We start from the raw sequence: 26413 nt of genomic DNA, 5'->3' as shown, positions 1-26413 counted from the left end.
AAAATACTGGCTCAAGATTACAGTATCTTTTCTTCCCTTCAGAGCAGATGCAAAGAAGCCTCTTCAGATTCACCCATCTATTCATTTATAGGACTTGCAAAAGGAAAACAAACTATTTAGAAAGTTGCATTTCACTGCTGACTGCTCAAATTAGTACGGCCATCAGAACCACTTTAACCAAGGACGTTAAGCACACAAACAGCAGCTGACTTCAAGGGCTCCATAAGCAGCCAAGACATTTTAGAGCTAACTGATGCACCCCTACAACACACTATTTCTACATTAGCACTCACGTTTCAAAGCCCTGAACCAGCTTGCGTGCACCTCCTACCAGCCAAGTAGTTCAAACGGAGTATAGTTTCCAAAAGGGCATTGTGTGGACACCCTGAGTCAGATGCAAGGCAAAAATCAAATTACACTTCATGCTGTACAACACTGTGTACAAATGATGTAAATTGTACATTTTTCTCTGCATTATGTTCATGGTAAACAAGGCAGAAAACGCACCACTTCCCTACACAATTAACAGTATTTCAGATTAAAGGTAGGATAAGTAACATCTCAGAAGCAGATTTCAGGCTAAGCCAGTTGTTAGATGACTTCAGATTCATCAAAAATAAATTAGCCTATGTTAATCTTAACTACATTTGCAACTTGGCTGCCTGGTGCAAAGTTAAAATATTTCAAGAATTAATCCTAGATTCCCAGAGGGAATTTAGGTTCAGATCTGCTGCTGGTTCCATGTGAAACCAGCTCTGTCCAAATTTAGCTACCTCAACGTGTCGACCAGAAGACAGGCACAACCCTCAACACAAAGGTGTCTGAAAAGCCTTATGAAGAACAGGACATAAATGGGCATCAGAAATACAGACAATGCAGCCAGTTAGAGATCCAGATCATTAAGTCATTTTTTCAAAACCTGATCAATTTTCTTCTCATATCCACTACTGCTTAACACATACACTGCTGCTTGTTATCTTTTTCTTCCCCTAAGATCTAGAAAAGATCTGCAGCCCTTTAACCCTTGAGCAAAACAATAAAATGGAACAGAAGGAAGAGAAGCAGCAGATATATACTTCCAGCTTGAGAAAAGTGGCTGAACAATGAACACAAATACCACATATTGAAGCACACATAACTAAAGAATAACTTAAAAATAAGAAACTCCAAACAGCTACAAGCCCACAGCCACAAATTCACTGGCATTAAATAATAATACACTAGGACTGGAGAACCAAAAGAAGCTATAAGCTTCAATTAAACATTCAGTACTTTCCTCCAAGCATGCCTACGTATTTTCTCTAATTTTTCTAAGGCCAGATTCTGGCATTTCTTACTCTATATCCCTTCTTGCTTTCCCTGGCCACTAGAACTACATCAGAATTATTCTCATTCTCTGGTTTTTGCTCCTCCCCAGGATCAGCAAAACTTTAACCAGATTTTGAAGAGGTTTCTATACAACGTTTTCTGTAAAAGTTATAAAAAGATTACTCAGAAACACCAAGGACTTGTCCTGGTTTCAGCTGGGATGGAGTTAATTTTCTTCCTAGTAGCTGGTATAGTGCTGTGTTTTGGATTTAGGATGAGAATAATGTTGGTAACACACTGATGTTTTAGTAGTTGCTAAGCAGCGTTTACACAGAGTCAAAGACTTTTCTGCCTCTCACCCCAACCCACCAGCCAGCAGGCTGTGGGGGGGCACAAGAAGTTGGGAAGAGACACAGCCGGGACAGCTGACCCCAACTGACCGGAGGGATGGATAATCCGTAACATAAGACATCGCGCTCAGTATATAAACTAGAGGGAAAGCTGGCCAGGGGCTGCTGCTCGGGAACTGGCTGGGCATCGGTTGGCAGGTGGTGAGCAATTGCATTGTGCATCCCTTGTTTTGTATATTCTAATTCTATTATTATTATTATTGCTTTCCCTTCCTTTTATGTCCTATTAAACTGTCTTTATCTCAACTCACCAATCTGTTTTTTCCCCCCCAATTCTCTCCCCCATCCCACTGCAGGGCAGGGGGGAGTAAGCAAGCGGTTGTGTGGTGTTTAGCTGCCTGCTGGGTTAAACCACCACAGGAGTCTGAAATAATAAAATTGCAGTAACCCTCAAGTATTTGTCTTTTGCAAAATAGAAGAAAATGCACACAAAAGAAATATAGAAAGAGTAGCCACCACAATGAAACACTCAATAAAACTAAAGCCTGAAACCCATCAGCTACTCCAAGAAAGAATCCCGTGCTATTGTAAGCACAGTTTTTTTTCTCCAAAGATGCATGACAATGAATTCCAGATTTGGTAACTCATGAAACTGTATCAATCGATCGTAACTATTCAGGAAATCCTAATCACTCATTAATTGTCTGAAACACAGTCTTTTGCTTATACACAATTTCAGTGTGTTTTTGTAATTGCTGATATCCAAGCAACCAAAAACCTGGAGCAAACCTTACCTCAGAAAAGGCTGCAGACTAACTTCAGCTAAAGAAACTTTTAGTAACACAAGATGTAAAAAAATACCCAAACCATTTTTTCAAATATCCACTCAGCCTTGCCTGGGGTTAGCCAGACACTCTGCATTCGACTGCTGATCTTATCTAGGTATTAAAAGGAATGTGCAATTGCATAATTTAGATTTCACATGATTTATATAATGGATGTCTAAATGCTCCTGACCTGTAAGGCCAGCACCACTTCTCCCCCTACAACTTCAAGATACAGTTGATTAATACAAAAAGTACATCATTATAAGTCTCTACAGAAAAGGATTTGAGAATGGGAGGAACAGTTGCCCAATGTCTCAGGTTCCTCTTTTGGAAGATTATTTTTAATCTTTATCACGTCAGTGACTTACTTTACATTACAGCACACCATCTCGTAGTGGTATAAATGAAAGGTGGCAAACTGTTGCATGGGGCAGCAGATGGAAAAGGCAGGGGACAGCTGAAACCAACATACTGTGCATCGAAGCCTTGAAATCAAAGCTGTGACCACCACAGCATGCCAGCAACCATCTCCTGACTTCCTGGAGACAGCTGGGTTTGATGTTACTTCAATAGGAAAACTGCTGTATGTTTCTTTTTCTTCTGAACAAAAGGATAGCATTATACAAAGTGCCAGCTATGGTTTCTGTGGCCTGATCCGGAATCTGAAAGGGCTTTTTCTTCCGACAAACTGCACTGACGGATAACTTTGAAGTTAGCAGGGCTCAAAAAGAGTTTAATAGATACTGCAGGACAATATAGAAGTCTCGGCAGCACAGTGATGACAATCACTTAGCAGCAAGCATCCTTCATTTTTACTAGTCAGGTACTGAATTCAAAGGTGTTTAGCCTAACTCTTATCATTTTTCCCGAAACACGTACTTACATGTAAGCTTGAGACTTTCAGATTACATTTGCTCCATCAACCTGAGTTTAAGTGTACAGAACTGTACATGGATTCCTGTAACATTACGGTAAATATTTTTTTGGTATTATATGTCGTGAATAAATTCTCTAGTTCAAGTATCTTCAAAAGCAGACAAAAGTGCTACGATTTTCAAAGTTCAGGTGTGCATCCAAATTCTACAATCATATATAAAACTTTAAAGGTATCCTCACTTGATCCTTGTTTAAGCAATTTTTCAAATAGGGTATTTAATTATTAGCTACTGAATAACTCAGAGAGCTTTAAAGTTCACTTCCATTCATGAGTAATTATTTTTTAAAGTTTCATTTAGAATTTTTTGTATTTTCTATCAAATTGAAACTCTAACAGCCATAATCCATTTAGTACAATGACGTTCAACATTTATCAGTTACAACACGCAAGGAAAAACAGCTGAAATGTCCATAGGCATGCCGAAAGAGTTTGCATTCATATACTTTATATAGTAAATATTTAGCAGTTTATTTATTAAAAAATAATAAGAAAAGTAAAACATGCAAAAAAACAGGTTAGAAGTGTAGTTTGAATCATCCTAAAGCCTGACTTAATAATTGCATCAAAAATTGTGCATGAACTTGATGAATGCAAAAAACATGTAAGAATTAAAAAGCAAAGAGCTCAGCTTCAACAGCCAAGAGTTTCTAAAAACACCAATACAATGCCACTGAACAGAATTCAATGCTTACAAGTGAGTGAAAAGGTTGGGATAAAGGTGACATGTTATTTCTCTAGGGCAATAAAGTCAACTCAAACTTCTGACATATCTGTAAAATCCACTTGTCTGAAGCACTGGGGACCATCCTGTACCACAGAGTAATACCTTTCCATAGTGGGGCTTTGTAGACATGACTACTTTTCCATAGAAATATTATGCAAAGCAGTAAAAGGTTTTGGTTATAGTTCCTTCTTTCTCTGCTGTACCACTTCTTCCATACCTGACTGATGGGTATTGGTAAAATTTGTTCAATCCTGCTGTTGGGTTTGTAGACAACTGTCCTGTCCTTGACCCTGACACCTCCTTTGATTTATTTCGATTCTACCACCACTTCAAAGAATCACAAAAACCAAACCACGTATGTGAAGACTCTCATGTGCCACAGCCCTGAAGACCTAGAGAACAACTCCTTGGATGCAAATAAAGGAGGCCCAGGGAAGCCTAGGAATGGCCTGCCTGCTAGAGCACCCCAGGAACTTTTTGCACTGAAAGAATAAATGTCCTTATGATGATGAATCTTAGAGCGGAACAATTCATATTGGCAAAATCATTACTAACACTGGTATCAAGACTGCTGCTTAATTCCCCACAAGCAAGGGATCCAATCCTCCTGTGGTGACGTTTCTGGTAAGAAGTCTGACAGCGCTGAGTAAAGACACTGCACAAATGTAATTTCAACCTTAGTGGGAAATATTTGATCACACTTTTCTGCTTCCTTGAAAATTCTTCCATGGGAAATAGACCAAACACCTGCAAGGAAGAGGACGATATCAAATATACCTGGAATAGACTGCCTTGCATTTCCTTCTCCTCTCCTAAAAACCATTTTGCTCTCTCCCAGCATAAGCACGGCACTACTAGAAGGCAGGCAAAGAGCAAGGCACATTACCTAGCAAATTTCTTTGCACTGTAACAGGATCAGACAGCAAAAAAAAAATCCTCTTTTCCAAAGGAAGTTGAGAAAGCATAAACGCGAAGGTGTGTCTAACGACATCTCTCCACTCAACAATGTAGTCTTCTGCAGATGCATCGCAAGAGGTATCAGGAATAACAGCTCCTGCCTGCTACTTGTGAAATATATTAAAAGCATAGTGTGATTGTGTTCGTTTTTCTGAGGAACATAAATTTATGTTTGAAATTAGGTTCATCTGTTGCAGCTATAAGCAACAATTCTGGATTTACTGAGGCATGGTCTAGTATCTTGTGTCAATACATGAATCCATCATGAAGAAATGCACTTGCCTCCTTAGGGACATATCCCTCCCAGTCAGAGACAATAGATTGTGATCGCTAAACGGTGCAAGAGAGAAACACTAAAAAAGGCAGACTAGCAAGTCACTCAAAGGAATAAGGACTGGATTTCTAAGCTCACATTACTTTTTCTATGTTCAAAAGTCCCTTCTGCAGCAGACAGCAGCTTTATGAAATATCTCAAGAGGAAGTCATATCACCATTTCTTCCTAATCTCTATCATAAAGATTATTATATAAATTACTAACTTTTGAATACCAGCAACTTCTGAAGAAAAGACAAAGGTGAGAGAACCGCCCACCAACTAACAGTCACGTGTCAAGTAACTTGAAGAGCTGTTCAGAAGGAGAACCAGGCCCCTAGAAGGAGTCACTCTTCTGGTCAAGCAAGTTTGCAGCTTGGGGATGAAGCATATAATCCTTAGTACTCTCTCAAAACTGCTGAAAACAAAGTCCAAAAAAAGCACTCATATATAGTGTTTATACCGGCCAACCCCTTTACTGACAAGCAGAAAGGTCAGTGGTTGGCAGCACTCAGACAGCTCCACCCCAGCGAGGCCGCTGCAGATGACCCAACCTGCAGAGCCGTGTCCCGGCCGCAGCCGCCATTCGCTGCACGCTCACCACAGCCCAGAAGGAATACAGCCGGACCCCTCCGGCAGAAGCCACAGTCAGCTACAAGCGACTGATGGACGTCGTGCCCGGGGAAAATTAGGAACCAAAACTTACAGATATTTACTCCATTTGTTAGTCTTCTGACAGCAGGGAGCTGCTCCTCAGCTAAGGAAACTAAAGAGGAAGAGCTCTGGTTCATAGCCCAATACTAGCTCACTGGCTGAAGTTTAAAGAAATCTAGTAACTACTCTCCTCTAAAAATAAACAATATGAACTGACCCAATAAAGAGGTATCTCGCCCCTAAGAATGAACAGAGTTAATAATTAAAGTCATAAAACTGAAATCACTCAGATACACAAAGGATGACTGAAAAAAGTGCTTATCATAACACTTTCCTTCAGATAATAAATCATGCTTAGGAAGAAACCACCCCTGCATTTTACATTTACTTACGCTATTGGTGCTTAGACCTAGCAACAAGAAGCACCACACGAAGCTGCTGTCACTGTAAGAGACTGCAGCCAGAGCTACACCAGGCCCTGGTGAGACCACATCCAGAGTACTGGCCCCAGTTCTGGGCATTCCACTACAAGAAATACACTGGGATACTGGAGTATGGTCTGGCAGAGACCAGCAGGATGGCTGAGCACTGGAGCACCAGAAAAAAAAAGAAAAAAAAAAGGAGGGTAAAATGCAGTGTTACCCTTTGCAAAATACTTGCAATACATGCAACTAAGACCAAACGGAGCTGTCACATCAGTCCTCAGAGTCTGCAACACACACATACTAACAAAAAAAAAAAAATTGAGAAACTGCTGAAAACAAAATCCATACTGCTATTAATTTCAAGAGGAGACTCCAGCTTCAGCCAGAAGAAATAACAATACTGGGAAGCACTGCTGCTGATTAACAGGGGAAAACTGGACATTTGTACATCAGATCTACAGACTGGGTAATTCAGGCCATCTCACTGCACAGAATGGCAACAGGCCTAGTGCATGGATATCTTTAATTGCTTCGACAATACTTTGCTTAGTTTTAAAGCTTTCTGTATCAGAAGTCTGTTTAAAATAGAGGGACAAGCACAAATATTTCAGATATTGGAGAGAACATTCTGTTCCTTTAAAGAAAAGGAATCAAATATGCATTTCTTTTTAATGGACCTGTTGGACTGTTTCCAAAAAGAAATGGTAACAGTCCCACTGTTTTGAGAAAAAATACCAGAAAACATGTCAAAGTAGTATTTGTAAGTTACTTTAAACCTAACAGAAGCAGCAAAGCAGTTGTCTAGCTATGACAACTCATTTTAACAGCTGCATAGAATTTTTAACATTTTCAGAAGGATGCAGACTACAGTGACAGGCTATTCATCATTTTCTGATTTGTGATTTCATGCACCATAGGAAAGGGTTTTAGCAGAATGCATCTACTGCACTCATTGTCATTTTAAGACTACTGCATCACATCTGTGTCTGAATTTGTACTGTGAAAAAAGGATGATGAAGTTTTCATGTCAATAAATCAGAATTCTTAAGTTTTCACATACAATTTTTTCCAACTATAGTTTCTGTTATTGTACTTTCCTTCTGGTATCTAAATAGAAATATCAACCAACAGAAGCCCAAAATTAGTAAAGAATAACAAACAGAAGCTTAAGCAAGTTAATGCTAAATTGTATCTTATCAATAAATAGAAAGATAAACTTCCTTCTCTGTGCCTCAGCTCAGCTGTGATAGCACTGAGATTCCTTGCTGCTAACAAATAACTTCCTTTGCAGGGAACACTATTATAAGGAATAAATTAAAACCCTAATGCTCCACAACTCCACTTGTCACTGGCAAATAGTAAGTTCTTCTGAACAGTAATAAATTATAAATTGGCCGATTCAAAAGGTTTTTAAGACGACGTTTTTGTTAAGACAGCTCCCAGTTATGGAGAGTAAATCAATACACTCCTGTCTTAATCTATAAGCAGGAATGACACTGGCAAGAACTAAGCCAATGTCACCTTCCTACTGCTTGTCCATCACCAGGACACGTGGTGTAAGAATGAAAATGCAGATCAAGTGAAACCTCCAGAGCTGGACATCCTATTGTGCAGAAGTCAAGGATAAAGGACAGGCAAAGTGCCACGCACTATTGCAAGCCTGCGGAGCACCAGGCAAACAGGCTGTGAGGAGTCAGGGTACCTTCAAGTCTGAGAAAGCCACTACATGAACTGTAAGATCTGGCATGCGGATGAACAAGTTGACTTCTCACACTGGAAGCGAGAAGTTTATTGTTCCTGTAGTGAATCAGTGCACTGTTAAAGCTTCCAAGCTACATATCCTGCATATGAACAGAAAAGGAAGAGCAGGATACTACATACAAGTAAGCTGAAAATTTTCAGGACAATAAATGGAAACGTGTAGAAAAAAGCCAATGTGTTGGGGGGGTCTAAATAAGCAAGAAAAAAAACTAAGCAGAGTTTTAGAAGAGAGATATGATGATCTCTCTGAAAAAAAAAAAAAGTCAAGGAAAAGCGTGACAATACAAAGAAGAAATAGTTGCCTGAGCAGTATTTGGTTACTAGGTTAATTTCATTACATCTATCTAATAGTTTATTCCCCAAGCATTATTTCATCACACCCTACATTACACAATAATTCAAAGCAACGTTTGAGTACTTATCTTCTCTTGCTTAATGATTAGTCTTCAATTCACACTGGAGATGTTTACTTACAGAACCATGAACACTGGACGCCTCTCTTTGCATGACAGCACTGTTGGAGCTATTTCCCAAATCAGCATGACAAAGTATGTTCAAAACCACTGCAATGCTTCACGAGGATGAAGCTATGGAAGGTGATGTATCCATATGGTTGCATTACACAACCGGTAATAGAACCAGTTTCTCTAAATACCAAAATAAGAGACCAGTACACTTTTAATCTTGCAGTCAAATCCATATCAAAGAGGATGAAAACAGTAGCTATTTGAATCCTTGGTCCAAAAACATTATTAAATATAATTAAGTAGTTAAAAATAAGTCTTCAGAATCTATAGTAGTTTCAAGTATTATGAACTGGCATTTAATATATGCTTTTCAATACAACAAGTGATAATAAGTGTCAAGGACTTTATTCCCAAATAATATTAATTACACTGAAAACCAGAATAGATGAGAGCAAACTTCAAGTACCGCAAATGGGAATAAATATTTTTTAATAAGTTATCTCTCTTCTCCACTCACTAACAGCTCACAGAATGCAGAAATTAAATACTTCTCCAGTAAGCTACAGGAACTATGAAAGTATTTTACTGCATGAGAAAAAGCACAGAATACAAAACCAGACTAATCGTGGAGAACTGGAACACTAGGTCCGATCCACTGGCATCAGAGGATATTTGCTTAAATGTTACAGCTTGATTTTAGAAGAGCCTAGTTAGGTTTTATGATTGCTAATAACATTATGGAAAGGCAAAAGTTAACCTTACCTCTGTTTTCTTCTACTGATGGTAGATTACTCTTGAAGACTAAATGCTTGAAAAAGCACTAAAACTGAGTAAAAGCTTCCTGATGAAATTCTAAAAGGCTCCAGATTTAAGACTGGGGTTTTTTTCCCCTCTTTCTGGTCCACTCAATAATTCCTCCACACATACTACACACACAGATGACTTCTGTGAATCACCAAAGGACTTCTATATTTCCTTTCTTAAACTTTCTATTAATCATCATTACACTAGTTGAATGTGTGCTACAGAACAAAGATCTCCTGATATATATGCCCTACCTGTTTTTACATGTGGGCTTACAGCTCAGGCAACAATGAAGGGCAAGTCATGGTACCAAAAATAAAAAATGGGCAAAGTAGCTGGTGCCACTTTCACTTCCAAGTTTCCCTTCGGGCGTCACCGAGTCACATGCCTGAAAGGAGAACTTTTTTTTTTTTTTTTTAAAGTATCTCCCACAGATGCTACTAAAAGATTCAAAACCTCTTACTCCTGGTTGCAGTTTGACAAAAATCAGACTTAAAAAAAGAGCCTTTATTTTGGAACAAAATTTAAATCAACAAATCTCTATCTACACCTTACCAAGCACCATGCCCCACAGGTATCGACTTGGGACAGTTATTCCTCTTATTCTCTAAATAACCCATCAGGAGGGTGCAGCCAGAAGAAAAGCACAAGCCCTGCAACACACAGAAGGGCCAAACACCCTGGTGAAATCCCTCCTCGGAAAGTCCTGAAGTGTAACAGGCTGGATACACAAAATTGTTTCTTTTCTTTCCACACACTGAGCTCCCGACAGCTTCAAAGCAATTCTACCAGTTTGAACAACGTGGTTGTCCTTGCAGTGATGTACTTTATTAATAAAATTTGTTAACCCTGTTAGCTGTTACTATTATATAGTTAAAAATGTTCCGGAGTTGTGAAATTCCTACAGGCACATAGAACAAAAAGCCTACACAAATTAACTTCAAATGGGGTTTTCATGAAAGCTGACAGATTTGTAACAACTCCTGAAAACAATATAGGTTTGAGAAATTTGTCAAAGTGACACGACCTGACATAACAGCTGCATTAGCTATGGTTCTTAATTATATATGACACCACATCTGTGTGATAGCAGGTTTCCAAAACTCTTGTGTTTAAAGCAGTAGGTTCATGAAGAAACAGTTCTGTATTTTATCCTGTAATCAATATTATCAACAGAACTTTGTAATACAATATATTCTGCATCAATTCATCTACTGCCCACCTTGGTCTGAGCTTTCACCTGTTCAATTTAGAGTTAACTACTATGTACCTACTGATAGATCCTGTAACAGAAAGAAAAAAGTGTTCCTAATGAATAGGTTTACTATTATTTCAACTGAATATATAGATTTTTCTGTTTGTAATATTGTTTTAATAAAAAGCTCAGTTGGGGAAAAAGCAGTTCATTTGCCATGATGTGCTAACTGATGAGAAATTTCCAAAGAGCTGATTTATAAGAAACTTGGGGCAGTCAAATTTCTCAGATTCATCATGAAGGAGTCCTTGCAATTCCCAAGCCAGGTATTTCTAGAAATGCATTTGCCTGCAGCAGGAAACCAGAGCTTATTAAAGAGCCCCCTAACCTGAGGAGTCTTTCTGAAATTCACTGTGTGGGGGTGCAGCAGCTAGCCCTCCCCAAGGCTCGTAGTCCTTGAAACCAAGATCTACACAAGCATGTAAAACAATTATTAACAGCAAAACTGCTCCTATCCTGAAATAGTTCTCAAACTGTTAAATACAATTAAGCCTAAGTCACAAATTCAAAAGTCAGGTAAAGAGGAGGTAAAAAAATTAAGCAAGAAACTGCAGGATCGCGGCCCTAGGCCTGCACCAAAGAACAGTTTCTGGACAGCAATGCAGCCGTTGTCTCGAGCCCACTGCTCTCATCCCTCACGAGGGTTCGTTAACAAGCCTTGAAACGACTCCTGGCCCATCCCACCAGACTCCAACCTACTCCCAACATCACTACCCATCTTAAAACCAACTACGACTGCTTGATGAAAAATTCTGAGGTGCCTTTTGGCCACTGACAAGTTGGGTCACAGGAGAAAAAAAAAAAAAAAAAATCAGAATTTCCACTGAAAAAAGTTTTATTTTACTTTTCCAGCTGAGGATCAGAGAAAGACAACAGGAAGATCTTATATTAAAACTAACTTGTAAATATTCCTAAGACAGACACCAAGTCTCTGTGTCTTTGCCCTGCCATAACTATAAGCATCAACTATAACCATTATTTATTTGGTCATGAGGTAGTGTCAGTTTCTATAAAATTCTATTATCCATCTACACATTTATCTTGATCATGTCTGTGTCCCCCCCCCCCTTCTTGAATAGTATGTCAAAATTGGAAACAAAGCATTCAAACAGAAAAACATGTTTGTATTTTAACAGAAATTTTGAAGAAATTTTTAATTCTGAAACTCAAATTCACTTGAACTCAAGTGGCCCCATTTTGCAGGCAAGAGAGGTTTTGAAATAAATGGTTACTCTCTAAGGCAAGTCATTCGTGTTATCCAGTGTTCTAACTTAAACAGACTGACTGCAAACAAAGCTAAATTTGTTTAAGTTTTCATTCACAGAAGTGATTTCTTGTGAGTATTCTTTTTGTACACATGAAAGACTGAACCACTGAATAATGCTATTATGTTATAAAATATATTAAATAATAGTTATGTTCTGCTAAAAATGTTACATTCAGAAACACTTTAGGAAGTGCTACACAGTTACTACACGTTCTGCATTTTCCTTCCAAGGTAAATACCCTGGGAGTCCAAAATTGTTAACTGGTATCAAAATCTCCCTTTTTATTGTTTTCAATCCCTCCCAAACCAGTGAAGAAGCAGCAGTAATTCCCCCATCTATAAATTATGCAAGCTCAGATTCAACAGCTTACTAGAAGAAAAACAACAGAGAACTTGAGATTTAAGTGGTCTTCTATGCAGAGTAAACCCCCCATCCCTTGTTCTTCACTTTTAAAAAGTTAAGAGTAACCCAAAGAGCTCCAGGACTCCAGGCTAACTATTCTGCATTGAAACATGCACAACAACTGTAATGTAAGGCTATAACCAGGATCACGCTTAGCAGAAAATGAAAAGCTTATCCTTTCTAAATTAAATCACACAATATTACAGGCTAGTCAGTTCATTGCAATTTAAGAGAAATGGCAAAGCTCATTGTGTTATTTTTTTAATTAAATGACAAAGCAAAATGTAGCAGGCAACATGCACAACTATGCTACTTATATCACAACTTCAGTAAACAGGCAATAAAACACAACAGCTCACCACCCCCCGCAAGAGCCTACTGTACAGAAAGCCCTCTTAAGATTCACTCCTACAATGCAGTTAAGTAGAAGATTTCAGAAAAGGATGCACAAAAAACATTTAGCAGACTTAACAATTTGATTAAACAGAGTCCTGAGAGTTTAACAAATGTTCAACAGCATACGCATAACATTTACAACAAGAAAGAAGAAAGGCACCTGGAGACATCTGACACTGGGCATGCTCTGCAGGCATCTCAGTGCGCACATGCTCTCTACCAGGTTGGAGCAGCCTAGCCACAAAGACCTTGGCACAGAACACTGCAGGGTGACAAAAAGGAAGGAAGAGAAGAAGCAGTTAGATGCCACAACAAATCACTCAAGGCAGGCAACTCATTAGTATGTTAACGTGGGTACTTATCTATGTTATTTCTACATTAATCACAAGGTTAGCGGCCAAGGGTAAAATAACAACTGAAGATCCTTTTCAGAAAATAAGCCATCCCTCTGTCCTATCAAGGATAACGAGCTGATTTGCCTCATTTGCAACCGCTTAGCTTTCGTACCCAGCTGAGCATTTTAACTTACTACCAGTAGTGTCAGAGTTGTTACAGTTTGGGTCCACCAGCTCAGCAATGCACCCACACATTGCTACCGACCACAGGAGTTCTGCTGCAAGGGGGCAAGGTGCCTCCCTCAGCAAACCCGCCCGGCTGGAATTGCTTGCGGGGTTTTACCTTGGCAGTCACCCTTGGGAAACAGAAGTGATGGAGCTTTTCATTAGGGTGGCAAGTTTTTAGAGTACAACCTGGAGGAGCTTCGGTAATTACGGTTTGGCACCCCACACTGCCTCAACTTTCTCAAACGATTTGTGCTTATTTATTCCAACAGCAAAGCCGACATTAACTTCTGAGGTTACACTCTATGTATGTACTGGGACACTGACAACCAAAAAATACAAGTATTTTTTAGAGAGGAACAACACCTAGCTAAATTCAAATTGCAAGACCAAGTTCTGCTTAGTCAAGACACATGGTATCCTGGTTAAATGGATTATTGGGGAAAAAGTTTGTATTATCAGTTGAGGGTATCCTAAAGCCAAATTACACCCTAACTACATTTATTACTCATACCACCACCCAAACCAGAAAGAACCAAGCTTAACTACCAGACTGCACAGTGCCAACACTAGAAGTTAGGAAAAGTTTGGAAGTCCTTTATGTTTCTTTTCTGAAACTGGAGAAATTTGATGCAGACAGACTCCCCAAACCTTTTATAGCTCCATGATATTATTTCACAGTTCCTTTTAAGGATGGAATAGTACATACACTACATAACCATCAGATAAAGTTAGGGAAAAGGATTCAACTCCTCACTATCAAGCAGTGCACAAACCCAGCTCTAAAATTTGGCACAGACGTAGCTTTCAATATTTTTCACACAGGCTTCCAATTTAGTTATAACAAACACCAAAGCTTTAAAAGAAGAATCCCACACAGATCAAAGTTGAAAGTGGAATAACCAGAGGTGAAGACTCAGGGAAAGCAATTTGTGCCAGTAATGAGGGGAAGGAGGGAGCCCAGAGCAACTGAAGAGGTTAAAAAAAATTTTTTGTTGTTTCGTATCTTATGAATAAAACAAAAGGAAGCCTAATATTTTCATCTCCGTGCTAAGAAGAGAAATTAAAGCAAAAACAGAACAACCACCCTAGCAGCACCAAACCATACTGGAATTCTCTCTCCTCTTATCCAGCAGGAAGGTTGCCATTCCATATGGATGTTCTGTACTATGCACTTGTCGTGATGAGTGGGTGTACGTACCTTATGTACAGAGGTAAAAATAAACATATTTATGCTATAGTGTATTATTCTTCCTTCAATATCAAAATAAATCACAGGTTTATATTATTCAATGTTTCTTATTTAACGTTCAGAGAAATGTGATTTTTCACTTAGCTATCAAGCAATTAATGCTGTATATCTATAATTACTTTGCAATAATTTACTTTGACATGTCCTCACACAAACATTTGAATTTTAGTTCCAAGAATTGTTCTAAGATAGTCAACCACTGACACTGGGGAAACTACCTTAATTTCAATGAGACACCAAAAAAAAGATTTTCATATTTTTAAAAGAAGTATAGGATGTACTGTTCAAACCCACTGATCATGATACTGAAGATGCAGGATCTTATATAGGCCGTTTACAGCTCTGCTTCAAAACAAGTGAATATAATTCAAGAAACTTCCTTTCTAATCTGTTTCATTATTTAATCTTATTTGGCACAATACCTGGATAGTGTTTCTGCAACACTGAACCACCGAAACTCAGTGCATCGCTGCAGGTATTTATTAAAGCCCAAATAAATTTTTGCATTTTTAAACATACAGGCCCAGTAAAAATTTTAATCCTGCTCACATCACTTAGTAAAAGTAATTGACTGAGAAACACAACAAACTTCTCTCCTAAGATTTTCAGTTAAGATGTACAAAAATGTGCATATAATCTGTATAATGAACCTACACGAGTCCACAAATTATAAGCTAAAAATCACTGGTTTAGGTTATTAGACTGTTTTCTTTCAGGAGCTACTCTAGCTAAATAATTTAGGCTGAATTTTAAGAACTTAAGAGAAATATGGGTAACTTGAGAACAATTTTTAAATTTAGTTCAAAATACATTAGATACAGAAGCCAAGTTTAAATCACACAAAAACCTTTCCACATTATTACAAAATCCTGAATAAAAGGATTTATAAAAATCACTGGACACTGAGCTGTAGCAATGATATTGCACAACACTACAAGTTAAATACTGCGTTCTACTTCACACTAAAACAGGAACGTGCAAATATTTTTGTGCTTCACTGACATGTTATTTCTTGACCCTGCTTGCATAGGAACTGTCATAAATAAAAGCATAATAGTGTACTAAAGATTTAGTTTTTGCATAACAAGAACCTGAACTTAGGTCTTCATTTTCCACTTGCCTTTTGTTAGGATCCCAGGGAGATACAGCCCTACTTAATGAAGTCTGGGAAAGGGAGAAGGACACTGGCCAATGGGCATAATATTAAATGCACATATAAACCAGAGTCAATCCCACTGGCGGACAGTAGAACCATAGAGCCTGAGATAAGGCCAAAACTCAAATTTTAAGGGACAAACTAATTTGCAATGCAGAGTTTTAATCGACTCACATTAAGATAGCTGTGTGTTCATCTGAACGCACGACTTGCAGGGAGGAGCAAGCAGATGAAAGAGGGGTTTTACAGCTTCATGGTAAGGAGTGAATGATGCTGAAATAATAAAGACAAATAGAGAAACCCTCATTCTGATCTTTTAGATGCCTTATATTTGGAAAGATTAATACATTCATTTTATTGTTATATGACTGATTTTATTTCTATACACAAAGAACTGCTTTGGTGGTCCAGCCTCAGGAATTACCTGTCAAGATTTAGGTTTCAATCTTAAATCGCAAATTTAAGAAACCTATGCAAATGCTTGCATTTATATTCAACACTATAAATTCTCAGCAGTATCAGTAAAAAAGGAATATGCTTCAACATCTTTAAAGGTCAGATGCTAAGAATTTCTTATATTAATAGTAAAGCATGCAGCAGTGTTCTTCCAATAAATCAACTTTGTAGGTGGTAACTTTTAGCACAGAGGCACAAAAAAAACCCCAAAAACCTATCAGCTCCTGAACAATACAAAGTTTTCATTCACTATGGACTTCTCATAGGTGTCCAGCACAGCTATTTTGTAAAATACATAAAAGCAAATTCTGTAAAAGTACTGTAAAATGTGCAGAAACCCTTCATTTCAGTGCATCTGAAATTAAAGAGTTGTCACACAGAAATCCTCGCAGTTTCTTAACCCTTAAAAAAAAAAAATCACCCATTTATCCTATAAAGCCCACTACATTGCTCAAAAACCAAATACAGACTATAGCCTGTGTTCCTAATGGAACTGATACACCTTTGATATCCAGGGGTCAAAATACTGCAATGTCATAATTAAGAATGACAGCATTTACATAACCAAGCCTGATTGCTGGAAGTTTTATAAAGTATTAAAATTATGACCTCACAATTTTTCACTGCATTCATTTATACAAGATAATTTAAGGAATCAAAATTTATTGGTATGTTTACAGTTTGGGAAATTCTGTTCTTATGGCAAAAATACCCTTGCTTTTGAAAATCAGTTTCTAGACAGAGTCCAAAAAAGATTGGCAAGGGGAGGTATTTTGGAATTTCAAAGAAAAATACAGTAAAACAAATGAAGGAGCTAATTTACTCCATTTTTTTCAAGGAGCATAACTAATTATTTTCATTCAATCCTCCTGCAACAACTTTTTTCTCGTGCAGTTTGTTACAAACCAAAATTGAACATAAGAACCTAACAAATCATTCAGGTTTACAAATCCTGAAGTCTGAAATGCTTTTCCCAACTTTCTTGTGACGACAAACCAGCTCCTTAGTAAGGTTAGTTCATGTTCTGGATGTCCACAGGGCTACAAATAGAGATTTGGACTGGGAAAAAAGGTACAAAAAACTTCAACCTTCATTCTGAATTCTCTTCAGGATTTTAGCTATAGGAAACTCACATGCTATTCAACATTGGTAATTTACTGTTTAGTTTACTTTGATTTAGGCCTGGACCAACAGAACTGATACTTCTTATCTCCACTAACACTTAATACTGATAAATTCATGGGGTAACTGCTGTTACTTAAAATCCTCTTTATGGCTGGGAATGACAGACACATTCCCAGTAGCTCAGATTAAATGTTGCAAAAAGGGGTATTCTGAAAAGCAAACCTAGACTTAAGGACAGCATGACCATTTATGAAAGCTATATGCTCCCAAGTCAAATTTAGTATCAAGCTTAGATAATCAAAAATCAGCATTAATCACAATAAGACATAAAAAATATAAAGCAGTAACACTGTTGAAAGGCCTTCAGTATTATTTTACACTCAGCAGGGAATAGCTGCCAACTACTCACACTCCATCCCCTTTTGCTAGCCAGGATATCATCCAGATCTTACCTTAAGTGATTCATTCAAAATAGTGACAAGCAGAACAGTGTTTAACCAACTAGATATCAGAACAAGTAGTCTGAATATTTGCAAGAGGTGGAAAAGTAAAAATGTCAAAGTATACTCTTAAGTGTGAATACATAATCAGAAATAAACTGTGGGGGCATGCATGTAACACCAATACGCGTGTTCCACAAGTGACAGCCTGGCTTGGCATGATAACACGTTCACTGTGCTGCACATTTTGGTACAACATTTAATATCTTTGCTGAGGTACTCAAAACCAAACAATTTACGTCAGATCAATAGCAGTACTTTGTACTCTCCCTATTCTCATTTCAAAACCAAGTTGTCCCTTGAGAGATGCAGTGTATCCACATGCTCCATACAAGTTTGTTAGAATCTGTGCCATCACATCACTACCTTTTCCATGTCCAAAATGCAATCTCACATCCAGTCTTGAGCGTCTGATTTGGAAGGCTGCTTGATTACCATTCGTGCAACGTATTTCCAAAATCCATGGAGTTTTACATATGCATTCCAGTGTCCTGCTTCGATTTAAGAACAGCTACATTCTCAGGTCAAGAAAGTTGTCTTAGACGTAATTTACTCTTGCATTTCAGTCCTTTGATGAACTACAAATGCCAAAGTGAATTTCTCAAAAATACGTATCTGCAGAGTAGCAAAGTCATTTTAACTTGTGAAATGTTTTTGATTATTCCTTTATTGTTATCAGATCATTCTAAAAAAATAGGTAACCAACAGCTGAGTCACACCTCCATCAGAAAAATCTATTTAGCTAAATGATTGCCATTCAAAATAAAAATCACTCAGTGTTACAACCTTCCAATAGCCATTCAAGATCTGCACATAAGCTTCTTGCATTTGGGGAAAAATACTAAGTGAGGAATCAGGAAATTTAAAGCAAGACAAAGGGAAAATAATTTATCAGATAAATTCTCCTCATTACCACACCGCTCCTCTAGATAGGACAATGAATTCACAGAAGGGTGATCGATAACGCAGTCCCACTCTGCTCCTGAAGATCAAAGTATGCGTTTGCTACAACAAAATGAATGCTACAAAAGGAATATGAGTTCAGTGAAGAAAAGATTAAATGCTTTATTTGAATATAACAACAATCTTACACCATTATCATTTATTCATTAGGATAAGACTCAGGAGATGCAGTATTGTTTTCAGGAAGATACAAAGGACTAGGAAGAAAATCTAACATATTTACCTAAGTCACTCAATGTTAACTAAAATAACCTAAATTTTCCAAAATACACAGTATTTAGATTAACCCTTGCTTCCTTCATGTACATACATCCCGATTCCAGCAGTTTCAAAGCTCCAGAAGTGTGACAGCCCTTTCTGCATTAACATACCCTATGTTACATAAAAAAGGCCATTTCAGAAGAATGGCTTTCCTATGCTCTTAGGCAGCAGGAACAGAGGTGTTATAGACATCTACAGACAGCAGCACACCTGCTCACAGTAAATCATAGCTGGGGAAAAAAAAGGAGAAACACTGAAAAGAGACCTAGCACTGCCAATTGAAACAGTAGAAACTTTGAGTGAATACGTTAAACACTTAGAAAAATGTGGCTGAAACTTGCCTAAGATGTTAAAAGTTGTCTTAAACTCTTTTCTGTGTTAAGTTTTTAAGGATGAGGCCCGACACAATCTAAAAGAATGTTAACCCCATCTAAAAATTTTGTATAGACAAAACAGCATGCACTTTAACTTGATGAGTTTAAATGCCTGTGAAGTCTGGGCTCAAGCACATAATAAAACATTAGCTTCACATTCAGTGTTTGTACATCAAATGCTGCAGAGGAGTATTTACATAGCCTTTGACAGCTGACTTACATTTTACTTTTTGAAATGTTAAGATTCAAAACCTGGGCAAGAACTAAGCCTCCAATCTGCATATACTTGCACTCAAGTTCAACTTTGCTTTACTATTACCTTTGATAAAACTGTTTCATGTTTCAAAAAGTTTAGCAATATTCAATATCATAGCATCAGGGATCTTAATCAGCAGTACACATTTACGCTTCCTCTTTTTTCTACCCTCAGCGTATTTTAAATTATTTCCTCTTTTCAGTTTTCATCATTAAAGATGCAAAGTTCACATCTGCCTCCCCATTCTCTCATTTTAGAAAAAGGCACACCCTGAACAGCAAATATTCCACAGGAAGATGTTATTTTGCACTGTGAACACCAAGCTGAGTCCGATTGGTGTGTGGGACAAATTCAATTTGATATCAGACAAGGCTGCAAGAAATGTATCAGACTAAGGTTAATGAGTATTTCCCTGAGATTTTCCCCTCGGATTTTTTTTTAAATTATACTAAAAAAGCATGCCCAAGACTTCTCCACCCTAACCAAATAAAATTCAAGTACTCAAAAAAATCCAACCAGGAAACAACAATACCCTGTACACAAATAATTCATTACATATGTAATCATTAATTAAATTCAAGTATGATTTTTGCACAAAATACTACGCCAGCAAAACAAACGCAGAGCTAAAAACAATACAAGATCAACAGCACCTACACAAGTTTCTTCTACAGTAGATTAAATATTGAGGCCTTAACATTTGCTTTAATAGCTGTCTACAAAAGAGAACACTCAAGCGGCTTAGTGTTATTGCTATTAATATCAAAAGGAATTGAGGCATACTGCTTCATACTAACTTTAGAAATAAATTGCTAAGTTCATTAAAGCACTAACTTAAAGCTGGTCATTAGGAGAGGTGCAGTCTCCGATTCACACATCAGATATTTAACTTGCTTAACTTTATTTTCCTATCAGCCAGGGACCCGGCTTTCCTTCCTAACGCACACAAACTTTTCCCTTCTAACGCACTACCCTCCAAACTTGGCTTTAAGTTAACGTGTTGTAGCCTTTTACAGTCATCTCAAAATCTCAGATGAATGCAACTCAAAATACAACCATACTCCCTGACTCTGAAATAAATCTGCTTCAACTTTAAAGCTTCTCTTGAAAACCATGCCTTACAACTGGCTCAGCTATGCTTTGAAAACAACTAGGAACAGAACTTTACATTGAAATCTCACAAGGATTTAAAAGGATGACTCCAAGTGCTGCCCACAACGGAATTTCAAATGGCATTTCAGCAGGATAAAGCTACTGGAATTTGTACTATGAACAACTAGACAAGTTCTCTAAATTTCTGATGAACTCAGAGGACACGGCTAGAAATGAGAACAGGCTCAACTGAAGTTCAACACAGTCATTGATAAGGCTGCTTTCTCCTTTCAGAAGCAGGATTTGTAAGCCTACAGGGGCTTAGTGCCCCCGTACCTGTAGATACTGCTTTCCAGCTCCGCAGAAGGCAAGTTTACCTTATGTTCCTAGGTCTGCTTTTCACAGTAGATTTGCAATTTCCTAATAAAGCGCACGTGTATTTCCTGAATATGCCCTTTCTCACTCTAAGCTCAGCAGCTAACTTGGTGAGTTCTAACACTTCAGGGACATTAAGCAGTTAAAGCAAGATACTGAATTTGCGGACAAACTCATCTAAGCAGAAGCAGCAAGATATAGTACAGGGTGACTTCTTACCTGAAACTTTGTTTCTGGGCTTCAGATCCACCAATCCAGAATGAAAGGGGATTCGAATGGGTTTTCCTTCTCAGACTTGTCTGTTAAAAGAGAGCAGCCAATCATCTTCAGCCTGGTGTATCTACTTCTTTCTTGAACGAAATCCCAATTACGTACTCCTAATGCTGTTAGAGAGACAAGGCAGCCTAGGCACCTTACCAGTCCAGTAATGACTACGTTAGTGGGGTCATCGGATTGGTGGATCTAAGACAGAGAAACGAACTTACGGACAAGGAGTTGCTCTTCCCCCTGCCCTGAATCACCCAATGCACAACAAGTGTTTGGGGGCTATAGCTCACCTTGCAAAGATTAAGGAAGATGAGAAGAAACTACAATGCAAATAATGAAGCAAATGCTAAAGCTTCAACCGCCAGCTTACACCTCACAAGCCTGCTCTGGGAACTGCCAAAAACACTAATATGCAGGTTTTCAAAACAGTCCAATACAGTTCTCTTAGTTTGCCATATACATGCTCTAAAGTATTTTATTGCAATGATTATTTCCCTGTTTCCAGACTCAAAATTATCTGACTTGCCTTACGTATCTGCAGCACAAAGATGGAGTCTTCAAGACACTTATGGTCTGAATGACAGCTCTGAATTCAGTACATTTTCAGTATCGCTGTGTCTCTGGAAAACAACCCAGAACTAGAACAGAGTAAGCCAAGGCATCCTACTCCTGACACAAGAAAAAGCCACCTCTTACTGAGCAAGATGATAAAAGGCCTTCATCCAGTACTTTCAGCAGCACACTTACACTCTAAGTGACTAATTTAAAGCAGCTTTAACAATAACACCCAAGGGAAGATGGGAGTCTCCAGAAAGCCCATACTATGTAACAGAAAGTATATCCTAGAGAAACCAGGCTGTGCACCCTCCAGTCAGATCTTCAAGAAGTTTGAAATACGGCCTATAAAATCTCCCCTAACAGCAGTCAGAAGAAACAGCAACATTTTCTAAAACATCATGCTGCAACGTCCGCAGAAGAATACGCTACCACTGCCTCTCACCCCTTCCTCCACTCTCCAGCCCCTCTGGAGAGCTGAACCAAGCGTTCTTCAGCCTCCACAACTGTGCCCCACATCTCAAAGCACCAGCAGTTGGGAGAGGGTGGGAGAAGCTGTGCCAAGACACTGTTTCCATGAGGACAGTCATGTTCCTGACTGCCCAGAGCTACCTGAAGAAAGGAGCATCTTCCTCATGGGGCGATTTTCCACTTTTCTACCACTGATAAAGCAATAGTCGATTATATGGCAACATTTCAAGGACAAAGCAGCACTGTAAAGCCTGATACCATGTCCAATCTATGATTTTTAAGGCTGCCAAGTAAAGTGATAAAATGTCAAGGCATATGACTCAGAATTTTAAGAGTACAATATAGCTCGGTAAGAAGCCAGCTATCAAAATTATATAAATGTACTGATTTGCTAAATCACAACAGAGCCAGCAGGGTGTTGGAAGGAGAGGCACTTCACCGTGAAGGCATTCCTTAACAGTATTTGCAAGTGTTACACCACAGGTCTGATTGTTGCCTCGAGAAGTACTGGTGTGATGGAGACAGCCTGAACATCAAGTTTTCCTGGCTAGTCCTCCGCTGCCCAAACTGAAATGCCTAAAAGATTCTCTGTCAAATACAAGCTGCAATTGTAACTTAAAATTTGCAAACAGATTCTGCATACAGGTTTTCAAAAAGCTCTATGTATTTTTGTCTGAAATCTTTAAATTGGCATAATGGAAAAAGGATAGAAGATTTGAGCATTGTGCGAGGCATCCTGACATACAAACACAGGCCTCACAAAAAGGCAAAGAACACAAGCTGACACAACTTTTTGTAACAAAACCCCATATTCAAGAACTCCTCAACAGTATGAAACTCAGAATGCATTCCCACAACTCGTAACACCAAATATAAAGTTGAGTTTCTCCTCTAAGTCAATGAACAAATCAAAATTCTGTAGTGTTGCCACAGCTAAAAGTTTACTTGAAAAGTTGTTTTTACCAGTTTACCCAGAAAGCACATCAGTCCTTCTTCCCAGCAAGTAGGTACCTACCTACATCTTACAAATTTCTGCCTGTATTCTTACAAAAATGGGCCTGGGAAGCTGAACTACTCTTTGATCCCAAATAAAAATGTTCATTTCCTGGGATAGAAGTACAGGGATGCAAGTCCTGAGGGGACCTGGATTAACAAAGCAATGAAGAAACAGCATGCCTTCAAAAGCTCCCATTGTTAAGTTAGCCTGCACAAGAAGCAAATTAAGTTTCCAAAAAGAGTCAGCGCTTTTTTTGTTGTTAAAATACAAATGGCATTGCATTATTTTTTGTATTATCTGGTCTGAGTCGTGCACTACTCATACTAGGAAATGTGTGGAAGTAGTACAGAAAAACGGAGTAGGCTGTCAGATGTCACACCACTGAGCTCAAACACACCAATAAACTGGGGAAGGGATTTTCCAGAAAAAGTGGATTTTCTGTGAATAATGAAGTACTAGCAGTACCATGAAAATCAAACCGAGAAATCAGATTACATAACAACATAAACAGTGGCATTAGTATAAAGACAACATTGCCAGAGAAAAAAGCTGGAACGTAAGTATTGTTATTAATCAGCATTAGTTTAAACAACTCAGTAAATATTCTCATTTCCCTTCAATTTAATTTCTCCATTGTAACAAAAAAAAATTGCTTCTCACAGAGCAGCCCTCTTATAACCACGGTCTCTTATTCTCTCCCACACATCATTCTTCTCGCACTGGCACGTTTGCTGCAACATCCATTTCATTTCAAACCCATCAGCAATCTCACTTTGCACGCTGCTGCACAAGCACTCAAAGCAGCACAGGAAGATCAAACTGAAAACGCCAAAGCAAGTGACCTCTAAACTCCACAGCAATAAAACGTAACGCATCAAAAGACATACATCAAGGTGATTTAACAAGTAGCGAAGGTGTTTTAGAAAACACACGTGAAATGAAAAGGTACATCCATCCTTCAAAGAATGTTCCCAAGTCTCTCTAAGGGTACAGCTTGTAACAAGGCAGTTTGTTTTGCTGAGATGCTGCTTGCAACGCTCATCGGTGACCCAAATTTTTAGCAATGTTCAACAACTCTGCCTAAGGGATACAGTCAGCACAGTCTGAAATGCAGAAATGGCATACATGTGCTTTACAACTTTTTAAAGGAGCAACCCAATAGCACTTCAGAGAGGGCAGCTGGTGTGCATACCAGCATGCCTGCAGAGATGTGATCTCATTCCGCAGTGACACCTGGACACTGGATTTACGAGCACAATTCCTGACCTCCCGATCTCAAGCCAGAGCTCACAGGCAACACATCGCCCTGAAAACTACCCAGCGGTGCTCACACACACAGGAAGCTATACACGTGTTTCAGGCAGCAAGGGAACTTTCTCTGCTGCATCTCACTTGCTCAGCATTGTTGCAGAGGTTGCAAAATTTAGTAAAGTTAGAAAATTTAACCGCATTGAGGCAAAAGAAGCGTCTGAATCTCGAATGGGATTTTAAAAGTCTTTGGTGAAACACCAGCGTTTGGTCTGTCCAAGAAACTGTAGCTTCTTTCTATTAAGAACTACAAGCAATTTAGTTTCAGAATTTCACCACAAATGGAGCATCTGCAATTTTCCTTCACCTGTATAAACTGATGCCATAATGATCACAAACTTCAGATAACTTTTTTCTTCATAACCTCTCTTCTGCATCTTTGTATTCTCCTTCCCTTTGCCACCCCGTTTCCCTCATCGGTCTATTGTTTCGTCTAACCCTTCCCAAAAGATACAGCTTTCCACGCTTCTTTGTCCACTTCCCTCATTTCATCATCACTCTGTTGGCTCTAAACGCAGCTGCCTTGCTCTAAATCATTTTCTTAAGCTCTTCCTTCCCATTTTCTGCACCGCTGCCAAAGTCACAGCAATCTAGTCTCTTTATATTTGCATCCTTCCTCTTACAGGCACTCTCTGAAATGTGACTGTCACTCTGATAGCCTGTGCAGCAGCACAGATCTTACATCCCCTACCCCAAAGGCTCATCTGTGCCTTCCTAACAGCCATCTAACCACCACCTCTCTAGATATCTGCTCTAGCCATTTCCTTTTTTTCCCAGGTATGAAACCATCCAGCATGCCATCGACTGCATGCTTCAGTGTCTGACCTGTAGCTCTCAACTCTGCTAGTTTAGCTATTGAAGATTAAGATAACTGCAAAGTAAATAGATTGTTATCCCACTGAAGAAAGCACGACCTAGTTTATGCACTGGTTTACAAACGTCTTACTAACTCTCCATCTACTCCCAGCCTTTGATTAAGAACCAGTCACATTTTAGCTAGAACAGTACCTCCTTTGTTTCCAATGCAAAGATGATCACTGCCTAGTCCATCTGTATCTCTACTGCTACAGAAGTAAACTGTTTGAAGGGCTCCTCTAAGAACATGTGGGAACAAATTCACAAAAACGTAACTGCTTGCTTGGCTTGCAATGATTGAGACAGGGAAGAAACAAGCCAGAACGTTACAGCCCTACTGAGATATATACAGCTGCTGTATTTTAGTTTCCAAACAGAATGCTAAGATTTATTTTGCACTGTAAAGCTTTAAATAGTTTAGGGGCACAGCCATCTCCAGTTGCAGTAACCCAAGAAACTTCAGGTACCGCTGGCATGATTTATGGAAGAAGTTGCTTCTGGCAAGGCATGCCTATGTGAAATACTTTATTCTGAAATTGTTACCTTTTGAATCTGAAGACCTTCAGCTCACATCAAAGTCCTGCCAGGAGAAACCGAAAGACTTTTGGCAAGATATTCAATTATAGTTCTTCATTTATTATTTACAGAGGCACTTAAACACTGGACACTTTTATGAGAGACAGAGACACACATTCTAGACAGTAGAGGTAGTATATTAGGAAGCATATTTTCCGTATATATA

The 26413-nt window shown here is 38.6% G+C and overlaps 1 protein-coding gene across 7 annotated transcripts in view; it reads right to left on the bottom strand.

Moving 5' to 3' along the window:
* The window catches only part of FBXW11 (F-box and WD repeat domain containing 11), a 75312-nt gene that overhangs the window by 44988 nt on the left and 3911 nt on the right, over positions 1 to 26413 (bottom strand). The window contains exons 2-5 of one of the 7 annotated variants that reach the window (XM_074883273.1): positions 21438 to 21517; positions 18811 to 18919; positions 15991 to 16089; positions 13009 to 13110 (exon numbers count right to left, since the gene is read on the bottom strand). The exons of 1 other annotated variant lie outside the window; for it this stretch is intronic. In XM_074883273.1, the coding sequence (XP_074739374.1) occupies positions 13009 to 13059 (51 nt within the window). In that variant the 5' untranslated portion in view covers positions 13060 to 13110; positions 15991 to 16089; positions 18811 to 18919; positions 21438 to 21517. The remainder of the gene's footprint in view (positions 1 to 13008; positions 13111 to 15990; positions 16090 to 18810; positions 18920 to 21437; positions 21518 to 26413) is intronic. 5 more of the 7 variants (XM_074883272.1, XM_074883275.1, XM_074883276.1 and 2 more) reach the window with 5 other exon arrangements.

This window comes from Strix uralensis, chromosome 14 (assembly GCF_047716275.1).
Source record: "Strix uralensis isolate ZFMK-TIS-50842 chromosome 14, bStrUra1, whole genome shotgun sequence".
Taxonomy (NCBI): domain Eukaryota; kingdom Metazoa; phylum Chordata; class Aves; order Strigiformes; family Strigidae; genus Strix; species Strix uralensis.
The sequence above is the reverse complement of the archived record's forward strand: the minus strand, read 5'-3'. Positions and strand labels throughout refer to the sequence as shown.